Below are 27544 nucleotides of genomic sequence, written 5' to 3'. Positions count from 1 at the left end.
AAAATCTTCTGAAATCTCAGCTTATTCCTTTGGCATTAAGTGGCTCAGCAGTGTGCATGTGCCTGTGTGACTGCACTGGAACGGGGGTACTGGCTTCACACAGATAACGGTTCTTAGAATCACTGAAGACCTGCTTTTGAAACTAAAGCCCAGTTAACAAAGCTCCTAAGTAATCTCAAAAATGGTTAAGAAAGAAATTATAAGCCTCTGTGTCATACCCTTCTAGTGTTTCTTCAATTACTAGTTCCCTTCTCCTATGGCAACCTCCGCTATCTTCAGTGGTAGAACTTTCTTTGAAGTTCTTGCAATATACAGCATTCCCTTATCTAATGGAACTGTTAAAACAAAATAGTCCTCAAGAAGCAAAATAGTCAAAAGGGTGTAGTTGCAAAAGCAGTAGATCTCATCTTGGTGATAGAAATTACATGTACTACCTGATCCAGAACATGAAAACAGATGGAGAGCATGGGCAGAAACAGGAACAGCAATATTATGATGAATTCTGAAAATAAGGATAAGAAATCTGAATTTACTGCACTCTAAGAAAAGTCATTTGAGAGACTAAACAATCCAGTCTGACCAACAAGCACAGAAAATGACTGTAGATTCTGGATGCAAGTGCTTTACAGAGCAGGATGTTGTGAGGAACTTGACTGCTAAATTTTAAGGTCCAGACATGGCAAGAGCAGTGCATGAGGAAGAGGAGAGTTCCATCTGCCTAGTAAATTCCTAATGGCAGGAGTGTTTTAAGCAACAAAGACCTGACAAGGTATTCACAACTTCAGAAAGTCCATGATGAGTAAGAGGAAGCCAGAAAGTGGTACCCTACAAGAACTTCAACTGTAGGAACTCTTACAAAGGATAAAGAAGCAGCAAGTGGATGAAAAGTGGGATGTGAATGAAATTATTTCAGTTTCACACTTGATCTTTCACTTTTTTCTTAAATCACAAGTTTGTATTCACCCTAAATTTATTTAAAAAAAAACCTAAACAAACTGAAAGATGACCTGTGTAAGTGTTCTGTACTGTATTCAAAATAATAAATGGGCAGACATACAGATGAACAGTTAGCCCCAGTCTTCAAATTATTTATGTTTCAGTGCAAGTTCTAGAATAAAATTAATGTCAGTATCCAACTTTTATTCAAAAGTCTGGTGGCTTACAAACATTAAAATAGAATTTATTTCCTGCCCCCGCCAAAAATATCAATCCTTCCCTCCATCCCTCCCAAGAATTACATAATTTAGTCACATAAAAATGATGAAGCAGTCTCCAAAACACCTCACTGTGCTATGCTCTGTAATGTAACACATCCAACCTGTGAGACAGTTTACTGCATTTGGGTTATTTTTGCTGAAACTAGATCAGCAGTATGCAAGTGTACATAAAGCCATTAAAAACAACAATTGACTCAGAAATGTCAATTAAATACTTGTGATTCTGAAAAATAATAGTGCTTTGGTTAATGCAATGGTAAGAAATGCATAAATTACAGAAGTCAACTCACAATTTGTACACACAACTAACTTCACTTTCAGAATAGTATATTATGTTACTTCCTTTATTCCAACACTGTTGATCAAACTGTCACTTCTGAATGCCAAGTAAGAATTACACAGTGGTACAACCTACTATGTAATGCAGAAGACCATCCTTAGGTAGGTATGGAAACACAGATGACTATACACAAGTACAGAATTTTGATATAAAATTTGGGGGGTGTGGGGGGAATCCCTGAGAGTGAGAAAATTGTACCAGAATCTGCACCTTCAGGCTCTGCAATGATTGAGGGATGCAAGAGAAAATGTTTCACTGGATTGCCAAACATTACCTTAGTTGAAAAGGGAAGATGGAGAAGTGAATTGTCTGTGGCTTGGCATAGAATAGCAGTGAGGATGAGAGCGCTTTTCCTCCCTCAGTATGTTGTCCAGCGGTGTGGGAGTTTTAGGCTATGCCTTTAAAACTTTTCACAGATATTGAGCAGAAAGTAGTGCAATGTAAATAAATCACTATTGGCTGTAAAATGGTAAAAAAATAATTCTAAATAATCCCATTGCAGAAATACCTATATAAGATTTAGATCCTAAAACAATTTCGCCTCTTCTCGCTTCTTCGCTCTTGCTTCTGCTTGACCTTGGCTGCATTGTTTTGGCTAAGTCTAACTTCTCTGCTCCTTTCTCTTGTCCACTTTTTTGTACAGGGAGGTAAGGGGGAGGCAAACAGGGCGAAGCTAGTAGCTGGTTATTAATTGTGAATATCTGTAAATATTGTATATTTGTATGCCTTCATTGCATTCCACTGTAGATTGTAGTTTTGCTTGTAAATACAGCTTTCATTTGCTTCCAACTGAGCTGGTCTGGCAAATTTAATGTTGGGGGGAAATTTCAACACACCACAAGTGGACAGGCTGAAACTGGTGTCCGCATTTAGATCATCATTCCTGCTGCATACTAAAGCTTCAAGAGCAGCAGTGTAGCCTACACAACATCTTGCCATCCTGGCAGAGACATAATCCTGTGAGCCTGACAATGCCAATTAACAATCATCAAACTGTCTTCCTTGGTAAGTTAATAAAAATAGGATTAAAATATGTCCTTTTCATCTTACTCTTTCTTCCTACACGTAGAAAAAGACTTCCTTTCCACAACACCAGGGAATACTACATTTCTATTTTATACACAGAAAAAATGAGAGTATACCAAATAAGCATGGGTCATCTGAAGCAAAAACACATGGAAAAATTCTTTTATCTTCACGAATAAATGCATTTTATTTATATTGTTTCAATTTAAAACAAAATTCCAACAGTGTTACTAATGGTAAACTAAAACCTTTTTCTAACCCAGAAGCAAAAGATGTGTTTGTTTTTGTGACATTAAGAGTATACACCAAAGTCCACTGTCACTGATGAGTCACATTTTGCTAACAGATCACGTCCAATATTTGAAATTTTTAAAAAGCATTGTAACTATTTTTTCTTTAAAAACAATACAATTAAAAAAAAAAAAAAAACAAACAACAATTATTTCTCCAGGCCACAAGTATGCAACCAGTACTGACTTCCTGTCTATGAATTTAATCCCACCAGCTATGAGTTAGAGTGCGATCAGATCCGGCCTGGTCAAGTTTCAGAAGACATCACTCACCAGACTTTAGGAGTTGGGATTCTGAAGTTTCAGCAGCCATCCCAAGAGTTGCTAGCACGCTGTACGCAGGGGAGTGTTTCTTCTTATTTAAATTAGATATATGTGGACATACCCTGGACTAATCTTTATGTAAGCAAAGACATTAGGACAAGACAGAGCTTTTAGATCATGCAAGCTTGTTCCTTTTGATACTTTTAGTTCCTAATTTCCCAAGAATATTTTAAAAAACTCAAGGGTAGAGCATTGACTACTTCAAGAGAAGACCATTCCATAATCTTACAAACATCACTTCTAGGAGCATGTTTCTCTTAATACTCGGTTTCTTGGGGTTTGTCTGCTGGACTCAACATGAAAACTATCTTTCTGATTATTTAGATACCTCAAAAACTTGGTGTCTTCACTGTGTGTGGACATGTACTGTAAAGCTCTTTAGGAAGAATACATAATTGCTTCATTAATACTCTGCATTATGCAGGTAAAAGAAATGAAACATTTCATATACAATGCAATCCTTTTTGAAATGAACTGTGATGCAGGGTAACTTTTTACGGTATCATTTGAAGCAACAGGAATTGCATATACAAGTTTGTGACATGGAATTCTATCATAATTTCCCATCAATATGCTATAGCACGTATCAGTGGTACCATATGTATTTGACTGATAGACCTCTGCAACATTTACTTCAGGCTTTCCCACTGGTAAGTGGATTTGGAATTATCATTTGTGCAGTAATACCAGCACACACCACACACAAATGAAAACCTGTATCACTATTAGATTCATGATTCTTGTCTATTTCTGTCTACCAAGAACATGGCACAGTTTCAACAGGGCTAGGTGAAGTAACACTTAGCATGCTGCTCACATTAAATATGACAATCTGGTAACAGAAACATCGATAAATAAAAGTACGTAGTGTCAAGTACTGCTTCACCATCTTTGGAAAGCAGAAACACAATCACAGTTATTGCAGAGGTAAGCCAGTTCTGCATACTGAAGCAACAGACTGGAATACCTACAGAAAAATGAAATTTAGCTTGAAGTATGTGTGAGTGTGTATGTGTATATAAACTACACTGTGCATGGTAATTAAATAACACTGACAAACAACTCAGCAGAAAAGGCCACGACATAGTCTGACAGTGCAAACATACCAGTTCTCCTGAAGGTATTTTAATAAAAAACAAATAATTCCCCTGATGACCTTAATTTTAGTTTGTGCATTCCTCTGGACTTATTGGAGACAGAACAGCAATATGCTGTGTCAAGCAACAAAATTTTAACCATTCTACTTAAGATTTTGGTAAAGGGAAGCCCAGTGAAAAGAGAACTGAAAATCTGTTAATATATAAGAAAGAAGAAAGCTCAAGGAAGAGAAGTTAAGCAGCAGGATTTGATGTGGTTTCTCCCCAAATCTAGGAAAGAGCTTTAGTGTGACTCCAAAGCAGGAATCCCTCCAAAGGGTTATAGAGATGTCAACAGGGAGGAAAAATGACACCCATTTTACTTGATTTAAGAATACTCATAAAGAACATTGCCCCACACAACTTCATGCCAGGTAGAACATACTCATTCTAGTCTAGGATACAGTTTTGAAAACCTCTAAAGAAGCCAGAAAATTCCCCCAAAAGATTCATTTTGACACAAATTCCAAACAAAACCTTAAACTGTTAACTAGTCACTGCAAAGCTAGTCTACTGATCTTATGTTCGGAACAACACATCAGTTTGTCTTTAGTAAAAATAGTTTTATACCAAAATAAGTGCTTTTGCCAAAGAATTGCATCTAATGGGACATACCAAAGGGGGCCATCACTGAACCTGAGGATTAGATCTGGGAAAAACAAAATTCTTTTTCTATTATGCATTAACAGCTGGCTTTTGCAAGTTAACAGTCAGGTTACTTAAACTTTTCAATTCAGGTCCGGAACATTAAAAAAAAAAGGGAAAAGAAAAGAAAAAGAAAATTCCTGCTTCTTACATTTAGGGATTCAGAGTTTCCTGAGTGGACAACTTTAGACTTAAAGAATAAATATGGGACTATATTATTACACAGATAATTTTTTTGTGTGAGAGGAACAGTGTGGGATCTTGGTACTTCTATGAAAAGGAGTATAGAAGAAAGCACTCAAAGATAGTCTACATTCAATCCAGCTTTTTGCTCTCCTTAGCTGTGAAATTAAAATTTACTTAATTTTATTTCAGAACTCATTGTACTCCAAGCAAAAGGAATGTGTTTTTCACTGTGCCCTACTTCATCAAACTTTACCAAATGAGGAATCTAACCAAACTGCTACAACCCCCCAGAATACTCTCTGAACTTCTAAAGGTAAAGAGATACATGGACTCTCTTGGCCATTTTTATTACAGGAACTAAAAAAACAAACAAACTAACTAACCAGAAAAAATAAAGCTAAAAAGTATTTTTTTTCCCTTCAGAGCACAGGATTAATGCAGTAGCAAGAATAAAATGAGGAAATGGAAAAATCTCCATAGCTCATTAGCTCGTTCTCTACATTACGTTCTAGAGGCAGCAAGAAATGACAACTCACATTCTGCTATTCAAGGACTCAATGAGAGGGAAGAGAAGAAAAGATGAACTTGTAATTAAAGATGGGTGAAAATCATTAGCTGGGATTGAAAAATTTAATATCTCACCAAGCTAGCTTATCTAAGAGAATGGAAACACTACAAAGTCTTTCCAGAAAGCAATTTAGGAACTTTATGCACAGCTCTAGGAAAAAAGACAACTTAAATAAAAAATTTTCACAATTCAAGCAATTATAATGGATAAAATTTAACACTTTATGCTCTGTGTATATAATAAATACTGGTTTAAATACAAGATTTCAATACATTTGCTATGCATATAGCTTTGACAAAAATCACGTCTTCATTGGTTGTTTCTGTGTTCTATGACTTGCGAAGTTCACATTTTTTATTTTACTAACTACAGGTTTTAGATAAGAACATCAGAAATTGTTCTTTTCACTTATTTGAGTGAATGGTTATAATTAAATGATAATTCTCACACCCATCATGTAAGTCTGCATTTAGTTCTGGGTAAATTTATCATAATCATCACCCAACACCAGCAAGTATAATTCTGGAGCAATCTTCATAGCAGCCTATTAGAAGATTTCCACTGACATCAATCAATTTCAGAATAAACCTTCCTACCTGCCATGTATCTCCTGTCACTTCAACAATGTAAGAAAATACAAAGCTGGAGTGGTTTTCAATGAAAACTTACCCTATAAAAAGCAGTCATCAGGGGTAGCAACGCTGCAGCAATGCTATATTCTTCTGAAGATGAACAGTCCTTCAAGAAAAAAAAATATGAAGGCAATAAGCAAAACAATTTTCAGTGTTATGCATTATAATTTCACTTTTGCCTTATGGAGTCCCTCTGATATCCTTCCCATAGACACAGTAAATTTCATCACTTGCTGTCATATAAGAACATTGCAAGTATGTGTACATAATCATACCTCCTCACAACTTCTGCTAGATAGGTATTGCTATGATTCTTCCCATTTCAGGAATTTACTAGCAGCTTTCTCACTCCCATGTTTGAAACATCATTTCACCAACATAATAGACATAAAAAGGAATGTATTCCTTGTCCAGGAAACAATAAAAAGGTAACTTGTTTCCATTTGGATCAACAGCTAATCTGACTAAAACAGAATTGATGTGATGACCAAAGAACCTATTTTCAAGGAGTGTGCACAAAGAATTGACATTTATTTGATATGAAGCGATCTCCTCCACAGCCTCTACAAAAGTTTGGAACAAGGTTAACTTTAAAAGAGGAAACCCCATTGTCTTCACTGTCTCAGAATGCCTTATTCAACAGTCAAGTGTGTCACTTGTATCTGTCTAGGCTGAAAAGAGTATGCCAAAGTAAATCAACTAGTAATTGCATGACGAAAATACTGATTTTATTATGGAAGACTTTTAAAAGAAACCAGAATTGGAATGTAACCTAATATTTAAAAAATAAACTACTTGAAATTTTAAGACTTTTTTAGGTGACTGGATTATTTTCATTAGCTTTTTTTTTTTTTTTGTCAACACTGAAGAATGCAATAATGCCCACAGTTCTGCTAGACAAACATCAAGACATTTCCATTTGAACAATTAATTTTGATACTTTTAATATTCATTCTTACAATTCCACCAACTCAAACCACATTCCTACTAACTGTAACATCTGACCTAACTCCAAAATTGATGTATCTATGCCAGACTTTTCATTGATTCCCTCATCTCATACCAGAGTTCTCCAAAACACAGCACTGGCCAACTGTGATAGCAGAAATATAAAACCTGCATTACAAGAACAATTATATTAAGGATCATTAGGATGTTTATATTCATCTCAGCTCTTTCTTAAATGGCTGGTGAATGATCATGGAGCAAGTTTAAAACAGTAGACAAAAAAACTCATCACAATACTACTTCGCTTCTCATTACTTTACAAGTCAATATCATCCTTTGTGATTTTCCAATAGCAATTACTTCATCATCTTTTACTTTAATCAAGCTCATGGTCCTGCTCTGGCAGGGGGACTCAAAGATCTCCAGTGGTCCCTTCCAATTCCTAACTTCTTCTGATCCTGTGATCTAAACAGAATACCAATGTCCATACACAGTAATATAGTCACATTTAGAAAACTACTTAGAGGTCTATTTTGAAAAGGTGCCCAAGTTCACAGGTGCAGAGGTTTATTTCTGCACAGTTACTGAAGGTTTTAAACATGTCTAACTCTGCATGAATATGTATATGCTAATTGTGCATGGAACACAAAAGGGAGGCAAGTGCTCATACTTTTGTATAACAAATTTCAGTTTGGTACACACTAAGAGAAGTGGACACTGAGAAACTCTATACAAGTTTCAATAAAGCCTTTCAGTACTGTGACACATATAAAAATCCCAAATTGGTTTGTAAGATGTCAGAATAGTAAGGCTAAAGGACATAGCCTCAGCTGCTTTTCATTTTCGGAATTATTTCCTATTGTTATCCCTGTCCTTAAGCTCCATTTGGAATTTTGCACATGTATTTGTTGTTAAATATAAAGATATGATAAATACTGTTAGTATTTTTTCATTTATTCAGAAAACTTCCCATTTAAAATGAGACTTTACAACTTCTAGGAATGTTCCGTGGTTTTCAAAGTAATACTTATTCCTGCACGTGCTTATTTTTACCCTGGTGTAAAATGATCCATCTTCATTGTTTCAAGTTATCTATTTAATCCCTTAGCTCAAATTATTTGTAAGATTTTTGGCTTTTGTCCAAAATATACATAAAAATATCTTTATGAAAACTGAGCAATGTATCTTCACCTAGAGAGCATTCAATATTCCAAGAGCTAACATATGTCTCAAAGATATATATCATCACCACATAAACAACACAGTAGATTATTTTTCCATTCCTTCTTGCAAGTATGAAATTCTCCACATATTCTTTGTCAGCAGTAACCCGTGGACTTGTAGTATGGAAGTATTATCTATATACCTATTTTTCCTTCTCCACCCTATGACAAAATATATAAAATTATCTCAGTTAGGAATAAAATGCAATACTGCTGGTTTAACTAAATTAACTAACCATTTCACTGCTTTGTAGCTGCAAGACAGAATGTCATAATTAGGTAAGAATTGTATGCAATTAACTTAGGAATGAAGCAATCCAGCTGCCTTACATATAATAATGTCTTTTTGCATTGTGAAAAATTTATCTTACTACTCCTATAGACATAGACAACAAATACCATAACATGTTTAAAGCTGTTCTCCCTAATTTGCACAAAATGAAGGTGAAACATATGTGGGGAACAAAAATTACTCTCAGAAAATTAATTTCCTAAAACCAGTGGGTTTTGTCAGTGCAATACAGACTTCCACCATACCATGTGCAGTGTGCTGCTCTGAATCCATGACTATAGATTTGCCATACAATTGTATATTCAGATAACTGCTGAAGTCTCTAGCAGATTTCAAGTATTACAGAAATTCATGTACATTGCAAATAGATTTGCTGCACTGAATTGACAAGGCAGTAACAAAATGAGAATATTTTTCCTTGTATTACTTATTTTGACAACACATGAAATTTACATTCCACTCAGTTTAAATATGCAGCAGAACTGCTGGGTAGGTCTTGTCATTACAGTGCAGAACTCACAGATAGGAAGTTAAATATTTTGACCACCTGGATAGACACATAGGACTGTTAATGTGTGGGGAGGCACCTATGGCTTTTGGACTTGACTCCAGAACCAACATTGACCTAAACCTTTGTTCGGAAAACAAGGTATTGTATTGTATGTCTTCATTAAGTTGAGATGCTCCCCCACATTCTGGTCCTAGTGATGAACAGCTGAAAAAAGCTACCCTGGATAACGATTCCTCTTGATCTGCTACTGAAGGTTCTCTACACTGAAACATTCAAAAAGGCAGCACATTTTCCCTATGCAGTTCCACTGTACTTCTGATCTCACCAACAGCCAAAACAAGAAACATTTTACTCAGAAAGCTGTTGAGCCTCATGTGTGTGTTGTGTCCACCCCTGGCCCCCCCAGGCTCCCCCCCACAGCTTCTTTCTCAATAAATACATTTCCGTCTAGGCTTGAGATTAGTCATTTCCTCCTTCTCCTAACAAATCATGTTTAGGAAATCAGGAACCTACATTTTTACATAAGTTACACATTCTCCACTGTGTTTTTACTGTACCCCAAAAGCATCCAAACATGTACCTTTTTCTGTGAGGTATTGATAAATGTAAGAATGCCATCCCATTCGTCTAAGCACATCTGAGTTTCTTTAAGAGAAATGCCATGCATGTTTCTGAATACTGTCATGAGGCCCATGGCAATAAAGTTCAACATACTCAGGCTGTAATCTTCTCCCAAGGAAATGGTTGGGATGCCAAGATGCCTTTTGACTTTTATTTCACAGCAGGGCTTCATTCACAGTGACTCTGTCCAAACCTTAAACTACACCAGCTGTGATACAAGGTCCTGCACAGTAATTTGTAAAACGTATTTGACAAGCAACGTTCAAATGATAGGATACATTGAAATCAATCACAAAACAATGATCAATATCCATTATCTACTTAGCTGGAAAAGGGCAATTAATTCATAATATACCAACAAACTGCAGTGTATTCTAAAGCCCTTGCAGATCAAAGTACTTAGGCAGGGACTGCAAAACATAAATAAGGATACTTTGTAAACTGCTTTACAGACAGCCTGTCAATTGAGGTAAGAAACAACAGAAAATGCTCAAATATTAGAAGGAATAGTAAAATATGTACAGTATTCCAGTATAGTTCAGTTATCTATTAGCTAATCAGTTTGCAAGTCCACAGCACACATTCTTATGCATTCTAGCATCCATTTGGTGCACAGCAGTGTCTCCTCTCAATTATAAGCAAAAATCACTAACTTTCGAACACGTAAGAACACATTCAGCTGGATTAATGGCTTAATTAAAATTCTTTTCTTCAAGTTCCATGCGATTTTCTAATTTCATAAACTTTTAATAAGGATGAATCACATCATCAGTGCACATTCTATACAATTTTTACAACTTAACAGGAATTAACACCTTTAAAAAAATAAATCAGATTTCTATGGGTATGTAAAGCGATTCACTGAAACAAGTTTTTCACTTTAGAAAAACACTGTTTAGATAGAAGTGGAATTTTACATCTATCTTATGAAACGCAGAGTGGACGCTCAGATAAATCCATTGCCAAAAGACTCTGGGTCTAGTTCATTATGAAGAAATTGAACAAACAATGGCTCATGAAATATAACTTGGAAGTAAAGCTCACTGAAAATTTTCCATTTAACAGCACGTGATAGAGAAGTAAGATTTTATTTATGCTAAAAATCCTTGAGGACATCATCCTAGAGAAAGAAAATTTCTAAATCCCAAAGTTTTCCCCTTGGGAGGCTTAGCCTCTTTACAAGTACCTTTTCAATTATAACTGACTTTCTGGAGAAACAGAAATAAAACCTTGGGCAAGACCTCAAAGAAGGCATGGAACTAGTTCAGGGGATCTACAGGATAGACTGTAGGGAGCAAGTCCTCATAGAAGGAATTTCACATTAACTTTTTGTTCTTCTTGTGTCTGGAATGGAAAGCACAGACTGATCCACATAAAATGGATCAAACTCTACAACAGATTAAGATCTGTAGATGAGGAGGTCACCTCATTCACCTTGGCCTTAACCGGGCCTTCAACCCACCACACCGGGCTTCTGACACAGGCATCTTTGGTATCCTTGTAAGCAAGCTAGGGAGGTATGGTCTAGATGAAAGAGTGGAAAACAGATTGCCAAATCAGACTCAAAACAGTGGTCAATGGTTCCAAGTTTAACAGGCAGGTGATTATGAGTTAGGTTTTCATGGGCTGATGCTGTGGCAAACACCACCCAGTAGCAATAACAACCTAGAAGATGGCATGAAATGCACCTTCAACAAATTTCTGGACAACACCAAATTCAGGGGAGTGGTAAATACATTGGAGGGCAGGACTGCTACTAATTGGTATCACAGCCTGTCAGAAACAGACTGACAAGAACTTCCTGAACTTGAATAAAGATAAACGCAAAGTCCTGCACAAAAGGACAGAGTAACTCTATGCAAAAACATAAGCTGCTTATGACCAGCACCTGGAAGCATGTGCTGTGTTATGCATGTCAAACCAAGACAGTGCCCAAAAACATACAAAATTAATTATATTGTTTGGTGGTTGTTTGCAGATATCAGCAAAATCTGGACAGCATAGGAAGCTCCAAGGAACTGGTAAAAAAAGATAAACTGCAATTGCATCAAATAGGCACTCAACATGAGAGGATATCAAAATATTATTAAATACCTTGATGTTAAGGGGGATAAAAGGCACTGTAAGAATAGGGACAGACAAAAGTGAACAGACTTACAGCAGTGATACTAAGTTTCTCAAAAAATGTTGAGATAGAGTAAAAAAAAATAAAAAATATTTAGAAATAATGCATAAGAATGATGGGAGATGGGTAAGGATATCTTGTGACAAATCAAAAATGCTGAAGTCTGACCAAGAGATATACTAATAGCAGGGGCAAATGACCAAAACAGAGTTTAAGGATCTCATCCAAGAAATGGAAACTGTCAGGAGAGTGCAGAACTAAAAAGCTCAGAAGAACTATGTAAGTTTATGATGGGAAAACACCATGCTCAACCAGCACAGACCAAAAGTATCGGAGAGAAAGCTAAAGCCAATTTAAAATTATTTATAGGAGACAAGATTATACAGACCAAGTGCATCCACAGGGTTCCAGCAGGTGCCCCAGGAACCTACATACATATATTTGGTAAGATGTAACCCTGCCCCTAGAAACACACTTTTCACAAACTGCCAGAAGTGGAGTCTCTTTTTCAGTATGTATTTGACATCTTATTGCCAGACAGCTTCAGTTTTTCTGCACCAACCTTGACAGAGCAGCTTTGCTACAGTTTTGGCAGAAGCACCAGTTAGTCTGTGTACAGCTGCACCGAAGGACAAGAACGACGATGACCAGCTGCTTCTGAAAGAAGTTTTCTTGGACCAACTTTGTTCATGAAGCTCCATTTCTGGATTCATGAAACAAGTGTCAGCTGCTGGAAGAGGATATTTCTCAGATGACCTGCAATGGCTGCAGAATTTCAAGGATGACAAGGAAGAGTTTTGTTTGGGTTTTGAGGTAATTTTCCTTATTACAAGGTTGTGAATCTTTAATTCAGGCAGCAAGGGCTTTTCTATACTTAAGCACAAATGAAGCATTGTATTAGTTGCACTGGTGAATTTGATGGCACCTAAATCCCTTGTTGCCAACCCTGCTGCCAGACCTCTCAGATCCTTGAAGAGACTAGAATGTGAATTCTCTGTTACGTTTCAAAGAGTAGTTGCAGCTTGAACATCTTATAGGTTGTTTAATCCAAAACCCAACCTTTTAACTCACCTGTGGTCGTTTGAGGCTGTGCCTTTAAGAACAAACACTGCTGGAACACACTGGCTAATGTTTTTGGTACTAGAACCAAAACATTCTGATATTCTAAACGAATTTCATTGGTTGATAAACAAAAATTCAGCTTTAGATTGTGAAGCGGTTGGAAAATTTTTTTTCCTCAGTTCAGTTCGGTTTGGGAGTTGGGGGAGTTTGGTGTTTCAGCCTGTTCTCCCTGCCTGCTTCTTCTGCGAACTGCTGGACTTGGCCTTCAGATAAGCAAACACTAATCCTGCATGGGCTTTTGAAGCTTGCTAACAACTCTTTTCCTTAGTAACTTGCCTTTCTCTCTCTCTAACCCCTTTTTGGGGAAAAAGGGAGGTAAGGGGGGGAGAGAGGGGGTTCCAAAGAGGGGATCCCTCCCTGAGGGAGGGATTTTTGTTGTGTTATTTGTCTTTGCTGTGTATTTCTGTGTATATATTGTAAATACCTGTATATATTGTGTTATATATAACCTGCTTTCCATATATGCTTGTAAATATATAGCTTTTGCTCTTCGACTGAGTTAGCTGTGGTTTCTTACTCTGTGGAGGAGGGAGAGCTAAGCCCTCTCTCAACCTACCACACTCACCAAAATAGTCTCATTCCACACCATGAAAGAAATCACACTACTAAGGCCATTATCAGAAAGATCCCATTTTTATGGGAGAAAGAACTCCCAGTAAATGTAAGGCTTTATAAATTTGGCTGATAAATGTTTCATAGCCAAGAATACCTAAAGCAAACTGAAGAAATTGAAGGACATATGTTGTGAGTGATTTGGTATCAAGCTGTAGAGCTGTGTCCATCTTGATTAACATATCAAACTTCTGCATTCAAGAAAGGTATATATCTAATAGTTAGATATAGCTGATGTCTCAAAGTATGCTAAACTTGATAAATTACATGAAAGCAAGGATAAAAAGGTCTTTCTTTTTGGTGATAATTTATCAAGTATCTGGTATGCAATTCCAAAACTATTTTCCCCCCAATTTCCCAAATAATTCATCATTGCCTTCATAGCACACTTTTTTTTTTTCTGACTGACCTTAAAAAGGACAGGAAGGTACCAGCAAAAATTCACCATTGCTGAAACAGTAACATGAAGGTGCTGCACATCTGATTTTGATGAAAATCTCTAGGAAATACCTTATCATTAAACAATGGACCCAAATCCTTTATCTTCATCTTAAATTATTAAGATATCATGTACAGCATATTTATTTTGTTAACAATTAATAATGCCATCATCACTGCAGCCAATACACAATCAGATAAGAATTATCCCCTCGTAACAGTAAGAAAATTAACAAGATCAACACATTAGTTGAAGCTTTCATATACCCTAAACAGTACAATGATTTCATCTTGGCACAGAGGTGACAGACACTTAAAGATACAGTATTCTGAAAAGTAGTATTATCTGCCAAGTAGCACACGAGTCTCATAAGGACATCTAAGGTCAGCTGCTATATACTGACCACAAAACCGAGCTACATACTTGTTCGTTTTGTAAGTACATAATTGTGCTTAACATTCTGAAAATTAAATAGGAATACATGTAAGAATTTTTCAGTTTTTGTTAAGATGGAAAATATGGGACCCTCTTCTAAGGGTTAACAGGGAAATGTGGCATTCCCTCTCTCTTAACAAGCATCTATCTTTCTTTCTCTTCATGCTCCCAAGAGAGTATACTATCAGTTACTGCAACAAAAAAATTTCAAACTGTCACTGAAACAATCCACACTGAGAAAACATGGCAACCCAAATTTTTAAGAAGATGACTTAGAAAAAAAAAAGTCATTTTCCCCCCCAACAAATCCTAATTTCCTTCTCCAAAAACAGTATTTATGGAGAACCTTAAGACCTGAATGGACAACATTTAACCTCAGAAACATTTCTGGAATATTCAGAAAATTTCTGGCCGCAGAAACAATCTTATATGTGCTCTTCTGGAAAACCATATCCAAGAATCTGCAATTCTCCCTGTGGTTCTGATTACTCCTAGGTGATCTCAGATGAAGTGAATTTCAAATAGGCTATTGAAGACAGTGATTGTTTGTATAAAAGAGATCATCAGAATGCTGACATTTTAGTACACCTGTTCTTACTTGTAAGCACAGATTTGAAGCAAGGAATGAAAACCACTAATGGCACATTTGAGCAGACTTCAGGTGAGATCTTATCAGCTGAGAGGTGGGTGTCAAGATGAAGGTGCCAGTCTCTTTTTGGTGGTGCCCAGTGATAGGCCAAGGAACAACAGGTAGAAGTTGGAACAAAGGAGGTTCCACGGCATGAGGTGACACTTATTTACAGTGAGGGTGACGGAGTGCTGGAACAGGCTGCCCAGAATGGTCATAGAGTCTCCTCTTCTGGAGACTTTCAACACCTGCCTGGATGTGTTCCAGTGCAACCTGCCCTAGGTAATCCGGCTTTGGCGGGGGGGTGGGGGTGGACTCGATCTCTGGAAGTCCCTTCCAACTGCTAACATTCTGTTTTTCACCTTCCCATGAATCCATATTTCATTAATAGATAATTATGCTTTGGAGTAGTTAATTACAGTTTGCTGGATGTATTTTAAGCTAATTAGTTCTGATTCCTACTGTTTTCATATGCAAGCTGCTATATGGTTGTATGGTACTTTTAAACCAAATTATCCTGAAGTAGTTCTTTGAGATGGGCATGTGTAAAATTCATGTGGCAGTCCAGGTCTCTAAGTTCAGCTGCAATATGGGTAATCAAGGAAGCACACTGCAGTTATGGTTTCCATGTTTTGATCCATGAAACACTGCTGAAAAAACCCAAGCCTACTGTCAGTTAAGTTTTCTTCACAAAAAACAGCAACTAGCACTGCAAGGCTAAATGGAGAGGGGATTGGGAAGGTAACAGCCATGTGTCATAGTCAAGTTAGGATTACAGTCTATGACTTTTTTACACATGTGATTCAGAGGCTGAGGAACAAATTGTGTTAACATAACTGCAGTTGTGGCCTGTGGCTTTTACACAGCACTACATATGGTTAGTATTTCAGCTATTCCCAAATGACATAGGCAAGGCTCCAAAATAGTCCATTAAAATAAATATTTTCCTTCACCTTTTTTTTCCCTTCTTCTTTTCACAAAAGCAATTATACCATTTAACCTCATAAATATAACAGGCTAAATCCCAATGAAATCTATAGTCTAGAATCTCAAATTTGGTCTGAAAATAAATTAGAGGCCACTTTAGTCCACTGACTTTGCTTGCATTAACATGTTTTTCCCTTCTTATGAAGAGAAACCAACAATTCTATTTTGTCTCTGTTCTAATACGACTTGGTTTAAGGCTGTGAACCTCAGCTTCTGCTGGCACACAGGTAAAATAAGAAACATGTTGTGGGTAGCATCCTATTTTGTGCCATATTTTCCTTAAAAATCCTTCTAAAAAGCCACATTAGTTCACTATTTTTTGCTTGCCATATTAATTCATTTGTTAAATGTTTACAGAAAAAACTAAAAAAACCCAAAAATATTAAAATAAATCCATAACTGGCCTGTGTTTTATGGTATTGATCTCAATATCACACTTCAGTTTTGAATATAAGCTGCCAAAATTTCAATTGTTTAAACCAAAGGTTATACAAATATTATGACAACCAGATCATTAGAAGACTTTGAATTTTTCAATTTCCATATTCTTTCTCTTTTAGAAATTACTATATAGGAAAAATAAAATCTAATGATCTTGCAGCCACCCATTGGCATGTTTTATGCAAATTCCTTCAAAACAAAACATTTCTAAGCACACAACTCCACAAAATTCCTTGTAGAAGCAACAAACCAGTATTTTACCTGGAATGTTTATTCCAGTAAGTTAAGTACCACCAATGATGAAGGAAGCACACACCTTCCTCACAGAGCAGAGCGGCATTACACTTCAGCTGCTCTACATCTCAGTTTAACAGTTATTTGAAGGGTGACTCACAGCATGGGAAGACCAAAGGGCAATTATTGCAGACAGGCAAGGTCTTCTCATTCATTCTAGTAATAAAGCTAAATACACATGTTCTTATGGGTGGCCACAGAGATGCATTCAATGAATGAGTACAGTACATCAATACGGACATATATTTAACAGGCCTACATGTAATTAGGTACCTCTACTGAAATGTACATTGTATACATAACCATTTAAAGTAAGACAAAATTCCATGTGGTTCTTCCATATTTCTATTACATACAGAACTTGTAAAAACAGAAGTCACTGATTTCACATAACTTACTCCATTAGCAAAATGCCTATTATTTCCAACATCAGAAACTTTTTGTTCCCCCCTTTATTTTTCCCTTTCTACCCTACCTTTCATCAGTCCAGCACTTTCACAGGCAGGCTGGAGAGCAACTACACAGCAGTATAACACAATTCCTAACCCAAACTTGCTCTATTTACAGCAGTGAGTAGCGTACAAGCACGTCTGCTTTTCATCAAAAAGACCAAAAATATTTAGAACACAGAGTTATTAGGAACAGTTGGCAACCACAAGGCCACAATTAACAGTAATGAATACTTATGAGCAGTCAGAGCCTACCATGTCAATGCTCCAAGAAGCTGCCTGGTCTCAGTAAGATACCTATACGTGAGCTAACAGCCCTAAGTATGCCCTGCATTAACAGCAAACGCAGGAGGACAACACAGGCAATGTCAGGAGACGTCCATTAAGTGTAAAGATTGCTCTGGCTGACCAACGTCCCAGGGATGGAAGATCACAGCTCCAACATACCCATTTTTGTTGCTATTTTCTTGCAAGGGCCTGGATTTCAGTTGTGTTGTATCCCGCGAGGGTGTGAGGGAGGCTGTGGGCAGCAGGGGGCTGTGGGGCAGCCTGGGCTGGTTACACATGGTCACAGCCAGTTCCAGCCAGTCACAGCCACGGCTGGAATCCTATCATGAGCCCCAAAGCTGTAACCAGCCTGAGAAGCTAGTGGCACAGCATCTGCTTCTTCTTGTATTAAAACAAATCCCGCACTACGACTTGATATTTGTAAGAATACATTAGGCAGAGACCCTTTTCAAACAGGGCTGAATCCAGCTCTGAGAAATGCACAGAAATGTAACGAAGGTACAGTCAGTCCCCATGCCCTAGAGTTTAGAAAACAAGTACATCTATGATAAGTTATATTAACAGAAAAGAGGACATGATAAAATTTTTATTCTGGCATTTCTGATCACTCTTCACATTAGCAGCAAGAGACCAGGGACAAACTGGGGAATTTAAGGGTGGCAAAGCTGGTGAGGGGTTTGGAGCACAAGCCCTGTGAGGAGAGGCGGATGGAGATGGAGCTGCTTAGCCTGGAGAAGAGGAGGCTCAGGGGAGACTTTATTGCTCTACAACTACCTGAAGGGAGCTTGTAGCCAGGTGGGGGCTGGTCTCTTCTCCCAGGCAACCAGCACCAGAACAAGAGGACAGTCTCCAGCTGCTCCAGGGGAGGTTTAGGCTGGATGTTAGGAAGAAGTTCTTCACAGAAAGAGTGATTGGCCACTGGAATGGGCTGCCCAGGGAGGTGGGAGTCGCCATCACTGGAGGTGTTTAAGAATAGAGTGGATGGGGCACTTGGTGCCATGGTTTAGTTGATTAGATAGTGTTGGATGATAGGTTGGACTCAATCTCAAAGGTCTCTTCCTACCTGGTTAATTCTATTCTATTTTATTTGAGAATGTAATATTTGTGTGTATATATATTTGTAATTGAATATTTAATTTGTAATGTGATCATATTTAGTTATAATTTGCCTCTTGTTGTCCCTAAGTTACTGTATCAAATTAGGGATTTGATTGAGACTGGTATTTTAACCCCTGTAACCTAAAAGCCAAATTGAACTGACAGAACTGATATGCCACTACTGCAGGTTTTCACAGATAAAATGGAATACACTGTTGCAATGTGTAAGCACTTGAAAACTGAGTAAGTGCACTAAATATTGTATATGTGTTAGTTCATCTGTCACCTCTGATTACAAACCTAAAGCATGCAGCTTATTTGCTTACTATCTAGAGGCTCTCCATCTCAGAAATTATTTAAGGTGATTTTAAGGTAAAAGCATGATGTATAATTTGACTGTACACTTTTTTCGACTGTGAAGTGTGACATTCTAGAGCTTTCCTGCATCACTTCAAGAGAAAAATACACTATTGAGAACTTGGTTAAGTTCACCCTTGAGCAAGTCAGCATTTTGCTCTGGGGACTTGAATTCTGTTAGCTATAGGTCATAAGACCAAGCAATTTAAACAATGTCTGTTACACAGGTGCACAAATCTAAATTAAGAAATGTGGTCTTAACTGGAGAGATCTCCAATGTTTTGGGAAATAGCACATTAAATGTGGAGTTTCTGGGGGAGAGTTAGATTGCAGTATTGCTTTAAGACCTCACTAAACTATTGGAGCTGGAATCATACCACCAAAAGTCTTGTCACATTTTTCTGTCAATATTATTTAATATTTCAGTTGACTTCTGTAAGATACAACTAAAATATTGCTGTGGCCAGAAGGCATGTAGTAGCTGATTAAAAAAAAGCTATGAGAGGGAGAGAAGGCCTGCAGGCAGGCATAGTCAACAGAATTGGGCAAAGCCCTGACTCTCTACTGTACATGCTGGGTTGAGCTGGGATTGGTGTGTAGCACGTGCCAGCCTGATGGCTTTCTCTGGGAAATACCAGTCTCGGATGGCTGATTTACTCATGTAGATAAGAAATCTGATACTCCCCAGTCACCAAATCTCTGCTACTGATAATGGGAATTGCTGCAAACCATGTGTGTTTCAAGAGATATGTTGGCCATTTCTGGAAAGTGTCCTCTGAACAAGAAACTCTTACTGACATATACTGAACTCTTTGTCTTGCTGGGAACAGTACCACATATTACAAAACTAGGAAGGTTTCATTCTGCAAGTTTATTGCAGATCCCTCTGTTACTGTTCAACAGATTCATGAATGTGAGGTTTGTCTTCTAAAAAGAATGTATTCTCTCGTTTTACTGGAGTCCCTGAAAACAAAGCTCAGGTGTTTTTTCAGAGTTCTGTATATTAACTTTGTAGATTAAGAGCAGAATATTAACAAATGCTAGTAATAATCCCACCACGTATACTGTTGCTGGTGTTGTCAGACCTGGTGTGAAATGTCTGCTACCATACTGCTTGAGATTGCAGAGAATAGAATAGAATAAACCAGGTAGGAAGAGACCTTTGAGATCGAGTCCAACCTATCATCCAACACTATCTAATCAACTAAACCATGGCACCAAGTGCCTCATCCAATCTCTTCCTAAACACCTCCAGTGATGGTGACTCCACCACCTCCCTGGGCAGCCCATTCCAGTGGCAAATCACTCTTTCTTCCTAGGAAGAACTTCTTCCTAACATCCAGCCTAAACCTCCCCTGGAGCAGCTTGAGACTGTGTCCTCTTGTTCTGGTGCTGGTTGCCTGGGAGAAGAGACCAGCCCCCACCTGGCTACAACCTCCCTTCAGGTAGTTGTAGAGCAATAAAGTCTCCCCTGAGCCTCCTCTTCTCCAGGCTAAGCACCTCCAGCTCCCTCAGCCTCTCCTCACAGGGCTTGTGCTCCAAACCCCTCACCAGCTTTGTTGCTCTTCTCTGGACACTTTCAAGGAACTCAACATCTTTCCTAAACTGAGGGGCCCAGAACTGGACAGAGGACTCAAGGTGTGGCCTAACCAGTGCTGAGTACAGGGCAGAATGACTTCACTGCTCCTGCTGGCCACACTATTCCTGATACTGACCAGGATGTCATTGGCCTTCTTGGACACCTGGGCACACTGCTGGCTCATGTTCAGCCTAGTATCAACTAGTACCACCCCCCCAGGTCCCTTTCTGCCTGGCCGCTCTCCAGCCGCTCTGACCTCAGCCTGTAGCACTGCATGGGGTTGCTGTGGCCAATGTGCAGAACCTGTCACTTAGATGTGTTAAATCTCATGCTGCTGGACTCTGCCCATGTGTCCAGCCTGTCAAGGTCCCTCTGCAGAGCTCTCCTACTCTCTAACAGATCAACACCTGCCCCCAGCTTGGTGTCATCTGAAAATTTACTGATGACAGACTCAATCCCCTCATCTGGATCATCAATAAAGATACTGAACAGGATGGGGGAATATCATACTGAACACATACTGAGTGTCATACTGAAGACACTTATGTCTATAAAATATTTCTGACAATGAATTGCAAACAGTAAAGCTGAAACAGAACAATTAGTCAAATGAAAGTCAAAAGAGGTCATCCACATGTTGTGCTCTCCTAGGTAGCTACCACCATATGTTGATGTTCATTCAGCGCAAAGAATATTTAAATTACAATTGAGTAACACCTTCTGTGAGTTCCTGACAAACTGAGATGACAAATGTGGAAAGTCAAACTACCATCATAAACCATGGAAGCAGAAAAGTACGCTTTTTTTTTTGGAAGTACATTCACACTTATGATGACAAAGACGACAAATGGGGCTTTTTACTGAGCACTGGGTTATACACATTTTAGGAGCTCAGAGTTGAAAAAGACCTGCAAAAGCTAACACCCATTCATTACAACTAACACCCATTCAATATTTACCAAAAAAAAAGTTATATCCAAATTATTAATAATGGGAACAGTTTTAGTTCTGTTTTTCATATCAGGCAGATCTGTATAGCCCTGAACACTTTGTCCTTTATCCTTTCAGCAACAAACGCCTTAAATCCACCATCAGGTAGTACCTGCTACATCACTATGGTACATGCTACCATCATCTAATTGTTTTGATCCTCCACATCACTCTCAACAATTTTTTACTTATCACAGTAACCAAACAAAGACAGTCAAAGAACAAAACCTTCACACACTGTACCTGCAAAGCACAGTTCATCATTCGCACAATGTAGTCAAACTGCTGATGGTCCAGTATAGCTCGATTTTGTTTAACATGCAGGCCTAATTCTTGTGTCAGGCAGTGTCGAGCTGCCTTTCCTTTTAGGGCTCTCAGAGCTGCAGGCAGGGTCTGGAGAGAAGAAAATCTAACATTACAAAAATGAAACTAAAGGCACTATTCATAATCAATACCATTAATTCTTAATTAAGAAACTCCAAGTGACAGTATAGTAAATAACAGCTTTGGAAGTTACCCATTAGCTTGAATATAAAACTTTTATTAATGGTTGATTTAGCTTGAGTCATTAAGTACTACCAACTTTTCTCATTTAAAAAAGAAATGCATTAAACAACATTTCTGACCTACACTGTAAATAGAAATTATTGAACACGGACAGGCATTGAATAGATAAGAATTCAGAACTGGATTATTGTGCATGAAAGCAAATGTACCATCCAGACCAGGCTTTGTGTTAGCATATCAAGGGTAACCCCGGCATGATTTTTGATAAGCAGTGAATGACAAACGGCTTTAGAAGCGGCACACCTCCCACAGTAGTTAGGCCAGAAGACTGTCAAGCAGTTATCTTAAAACAGTGCCAATAGAATATTTATGCCAATGTTTTGAAGATGCAGCAAGTGCTGTGGTTATCAGCTGTGGCCCTTCAGACTACATTTAATGGGTGGTAACAGTTAAATTTAAAAAAAAAAAAAAAGTAGTCTATTATCCAAGGACAAATTTACCCTGAAACTAGTGAAATTTTCCAACTGCCTCTAAGTTAAAACAGGTTGAAAACTACTGTTACACACACATCAAAACGCTTTACATGGCTTTGAGATTTTTCCCATGTGCATTTCTGTAACATAACTTGTAAATCAAGGAACGTACATATCTTGAACACAGCCTCAGAGATATGCAGGTGACACTTTCCTGAGACATAAAAATTTTTGTTGAAATAAATTCAGTCATTTTCATATGTAGAATTAGAATGGAGTCTAAGTTTGCGTTGTGCTACAATCAGTAACTGAAAACTCTATGGATAGAATCTACAAAACCTGGCAACTTCTTAATGTGGAGGGGGAAAAAACCAAAGAATGTCAAGCATGACAGCTTATTCGTACTTTTTAACAAGGACAGACGCCAAATACTCAAATACTTACATTCACCTCCAAATGCTATGAAACTGTTGATTTTTAAACTCAGCAAAATTGACAGTACTGAAAGTTTCAAAAGAGCCCTGACAGACACTGAAACACTTCTGTATGCCTTTTGTTTACATCTGATACCATTAGACTCACACACACACATCTATATAAAAAAACATGATGTGGGCCACACAATTTATAATGGTAATATAAATTATGGAAAAGGCATCAACACATGTAATAATGCAAACAGGACTTCAAATCCATTAGCTTCATATTACATATAGAATTGCATTTAGATGACTAGTTTTATTGCCATTTCATTCATTTAAATGGTTAATCATTGGTAGTTGAAACAAGACTTCAAAATGTACTTTGTGGCAAAGCCAATTTCTACTCACTCTCGCTCATTAACAGAACAGAGGCTTACTTGAGAAAGTTACAATTTTATTTTATTACCTTTTCAGTTTCCAAAAATTTGTTTTCAAAAATGAATGAGATGCAGTTTCTAACAACTTCCAGTCTTTGTGCACTGTTGAAAATTGTACTTCCTTTTTCCATTATGGAAACTGATGAAGAGAAAGAAGAATATACATCTGTGAAAAGTCTTTGGCATGAACCACAGAGTATCAGAAAGTTCTTTCGAAACACACAAGCAAGTATTTGAAATGTGTTCTCTCTTTTGTTCTGTTAACTAAATATCATTAGCAGGTGTTTACAGATGGGAACAGAATCCTAAATCTTTGGGTTTTCTATACTACCTGAAGAAAAGAGTGCTCAAATTTTTACTAGGGTAGTTGATTCTGTTTACTGCTTGTTCAATTTGTCTCACACAGGCACAAAGACATTCCAACATCTAACATATTAATGAAATATGTAAGTGCCTATAGATTAACTTTAAATGTGTGTGTGCTGCAGTGAACTACATAGCCTTGCATATTTTGTAGCAGTGGATAACTGTTTTTTCCTAAAGAATTCATTGGCCATACCAAGACTCTGTGACATGGAACACAACTTGACAAACCTGAGATTTGCTGAGATTGAAGGATTATTTTCTTAATACAGTGTTTCACTCTGAATTTTCAGGAAAATTCAGAATGGAAGAATTAACATTCTGTTTTTTCTCTTTAGTATCAAGTAAATAGACTATAAATACAGAATATGCCCTTCTTGTAGATAATAATAAGCTCCTAGTATCCAAGGATTTCAACACGCTGGACAGGAGGGACTATGACTGTGAAAGCTTTTCCCTGGGGTGGGGGGGAACAAACAACAAAGGAAAAAACAAACGCAACCCTTGGGAAAACTCTGACATAAAAAGAAGCTCATTAAGAAGTAAAGCCTTCTCTTGTCTCTAGCTTTTTAAAGGAAGACAACAGAACACAAGCACACACCCTTTAATTTTTCCATAAGAGATTCAGTGATACAGTACTGAACAGTAAAGACAGCTGAATAGAGCTTATTCTCTTCTCACATAAACCCAAAGAGGCCAGGAGGAGCCTCAAGAGGCCATCTAGTCCATCATGCTGTCCCTAGACAGGATCAACTCTATCTTTTTTCTCATGTCTGTCTAACATGTTCCCAAAGTTATGTGATAACAGAGATTCCATGGCTTCACCAGAAATCCATTCAACTCCCTCACACTCCTCATTTCCCAAGTTTTTCCTGACAAGTACTCTAATCTCGTGCTGCAATTAAACCCATCATTTCTTAACATCACAGATCACTGCATCTCTCTTTAACAGCCTCTTGTGTAATTGAAGACTGCTATTATGTGTTCCTTCAGTCTTCTATTTTTCAGTCTAAACAACTCTCCATCTTTCCTGGTAGGTCACATTCTCCAGACCACTGATCATTCTTGTTGATTTCTTCTGGACTCTCTCCAACAGAACCAAAAATGGAGACAGCCTTCTAGTGTCCAAAAATGGACACAAACAGTCCATTTGCATTCTTACTGAATACAACGAATGGATTTCTCCATGGGGTTCACTGCCTGTACTCTTGTTAATACATCTTCCTAAGATGTTTGTCTTTTTTGCAATTGCTTGATATAGTTGGGTCATGCTTTCCCTATGACTATATCCCCAAACTAAATTTCTGAAGAACTGTTGCCTAAATTGCTAATCATGACTATGCATCATACTTCATCTGAAGAAAAACAGTTGAAAAAGATAAAATTCAGAGACTAGACAGCAGATCTTGAATTTTTCAAGATTGATTTGAATTCTAATGCCATCCTTCTAAAGGTCTGCAAGCTCTGCCACTTTCATGTCCTGCAAGTTTTCTAAACATGCTTGTCTACACCAAATGAACATTGATAAATTTGATCATAAGAAACAGATTTTTCCTGACATTAAAATTAAATTGACAGGCCTGTAATGTCTACTTCTGTTCTTTGTACTTAATATCGGTATACTTATTTTGAGTCAGATGCTGTGTTGCTCCCTGCCTTCTTCCAGTAGTTTACATGTCTTCCACTACTGTCAAAGGAGAAAACCTAATAGTTCAAAGCTTGATTCAGCCAGTCCTACAAGGATATTCATCAAATCTAAAAGAGTAAACAATACCTAATTTCACAGTTCTTTCCAACTCAGATCAAATCCTTTTTTGTTGTTAGTAATTACGCTGCTCAGACTGTGGATGTTTGATTTCTTAGTCAAGGCTGATGCAAAAGGACTTTTAAAAGTGCAAGGGCAAACAGGCAAGTCTATGTACTAAAGGTTCCTGGTATCACTAAAAAAATTGTTCTAGCATTAAACTGAGAACAGCACATTGCAGTCATGCTGATTATATATTCAAGTTATGAGATGGGATGACAAATAGGTAAGCCAGGGAACAAGTAAACATACCAACAGGGGGACCTGCTGGAACAACACACTTTTTGTCTCCTCGGGTGGCAGCAGGGGCACCCTGACTCCTTGCAAGGCCTTCCTGGAGGAGCTCCTGCACCCGGCACTCATTGATCCGGGGGAAAGGGAGGATGTGAACCCGCAAGTGAGAGCCCTCTGTGGGCCGTGGCACCTTCTGGAATGCTATGTGGGGATTAGGATTCTCCTGCAGGTCAAAAGCAAAAGGTTAAACACTAATATGCTATGTAGCATTGTCATATGTCTCATCCCATTTTATTGCTGTTTTGTGTACCTGCCATACCCAAAAGGTACCAAGCATCTAAGAACTAACATGTTCATATGACCCTCGATTCATTTTCTGTAATACTTACAGTAGTGTTAAAGGCTGGGAAAAATGGGGGGTGGGTTGGCATAACAGAAAGTATTTGCTGAAAATATGCCATATTGGATGTACGGTTTGCATACAGAAAACTGTTGCGAGGCAAGAAAAGTAATGTATTTGGCACAGACAGGTTGCAGCAAAGAAAGTAACAATTTATATGGCATATGTGAATACACACTAAGAACACAGAATGCCAAGTAGTTAATAGGTAAGTCACTAGTGGTATATTAAACTTCTTTCATATTCAGAATTGTTGACAGTTAAAGTCCCAGACTTTTGTCATAATGCAGATGACTACCACAAGCAGTAAGTTCCATTTTCAGATACTGGATCAATCTCAGAAATGTGAATTTTCCATGTTACTATCTCTCAACTCTAGAAGTGCAGCAGGCATAGTGAACTCACATTTTTGAAGAGCTGTTCTGCAAGTTCTCTAACATGCTTTATCATTTTTGGTGGATTACCTTCCTCAGCTTTAATTCTTTCCACTTCAAAGGCTACCAACTTAAAAAAAAAAAAAAAGGAAAAACATTTATTATTCAACTAAAAAGAATTACTTACCTATTTAAATTATGGAATGACAATCTTAAATTGAAACTGAGCAATTAAACCCAAACACTGACCTCTTCTTTCTATCTACAACAAAGTCCTACATGCCTAAAGTATTCCTTTAACATTTCTAAAACAATAATCCGTATTTCTCATGTATTCTACTAATACACAGAATACAAACCTCTATTTGCATTCTGGATTCATAATTTTTAAACTAAAAAAACTGCCCAGTTTATATTGTTTAGTGCATAATTTAATATTTATGAATCATTTTCTCATTGCTTCTAGAACAGAGTTAAATTTCTACCACATGTGTATTATGAAGTTCCAAATTTGACAGAAGGAACAGCATTGCTGTGATTTATTCAGCAGTTTAACCTCAATCATATGAACAGGGCATGATTTTACCAAAGTAAATGTGAAATGTATGCTTAGCAGAAAATGAGGATTGAGAAGATTAGTATAAACTTAAATTAATAAACAGTGACGACTCATTTCAATAGTTTTTCACACGTTGAAATGCCATAAGTATGTTTTAATTTCCTTGAG

At 37.6% G+C, this 27544-nt stretch overlaps 1 protein-coding gene across 7 annotated transcripts in view; it reads right to left on the bottom strand.

Annotated features, from left to right (window-relative positions):
* SBF2 (SET binding factor 2) overlaps positions 1 to 27544 on the bottom strand; it is a 195868-nt gene that overhangs the window by 50689 nt on the left and 117635 nt on the right. For all 7 annotated transcript variants that reach the window (XM_054172043.1, XM_054172045.1, XM_054172047.1 and 4 more), the window contains 5 exons: positions 26849 to 26947; positions 26062 to 26266; positions 23672 to 23781; positions 22047 to 22196; positions 6402 to 6470 (listed from right to left, as the gene is read on the bottom strand). In XM_054172043.1, the coding sequence (XP_054028018.1) occupies positions 6402 to 6470; positions 22047 to 22196; positions 23672 to 23781; positions 26062 to 26266; positions 26849 to 26947 (633 nt within the window). The remainder of the gene's footprint in view (positions 1 to 6401; positions 6471 to 22046; positions 22197 to 23671; positions 23782 to 26061; positions 26267 to 26848; positions 26948 to 27544) is intronic.

This window comes from Dryobates pubescens, chromosome 22 (genome assembly GCF_014839835.1).
Source record: "Dryobates pubescens isolate bDryPub1 chromosome 22, bDryPub1.pri, whole genome shotgun sequence".
NCBI classification, from domain to species: Eukaryota; Metazoa; Chordata; class Aves; order Piciformes; family Picidae; genus Dryobates; species Dryobates pubescens.
This window is presented reverse-complemented; position numbering and strand designations above follow the sequence as displayed.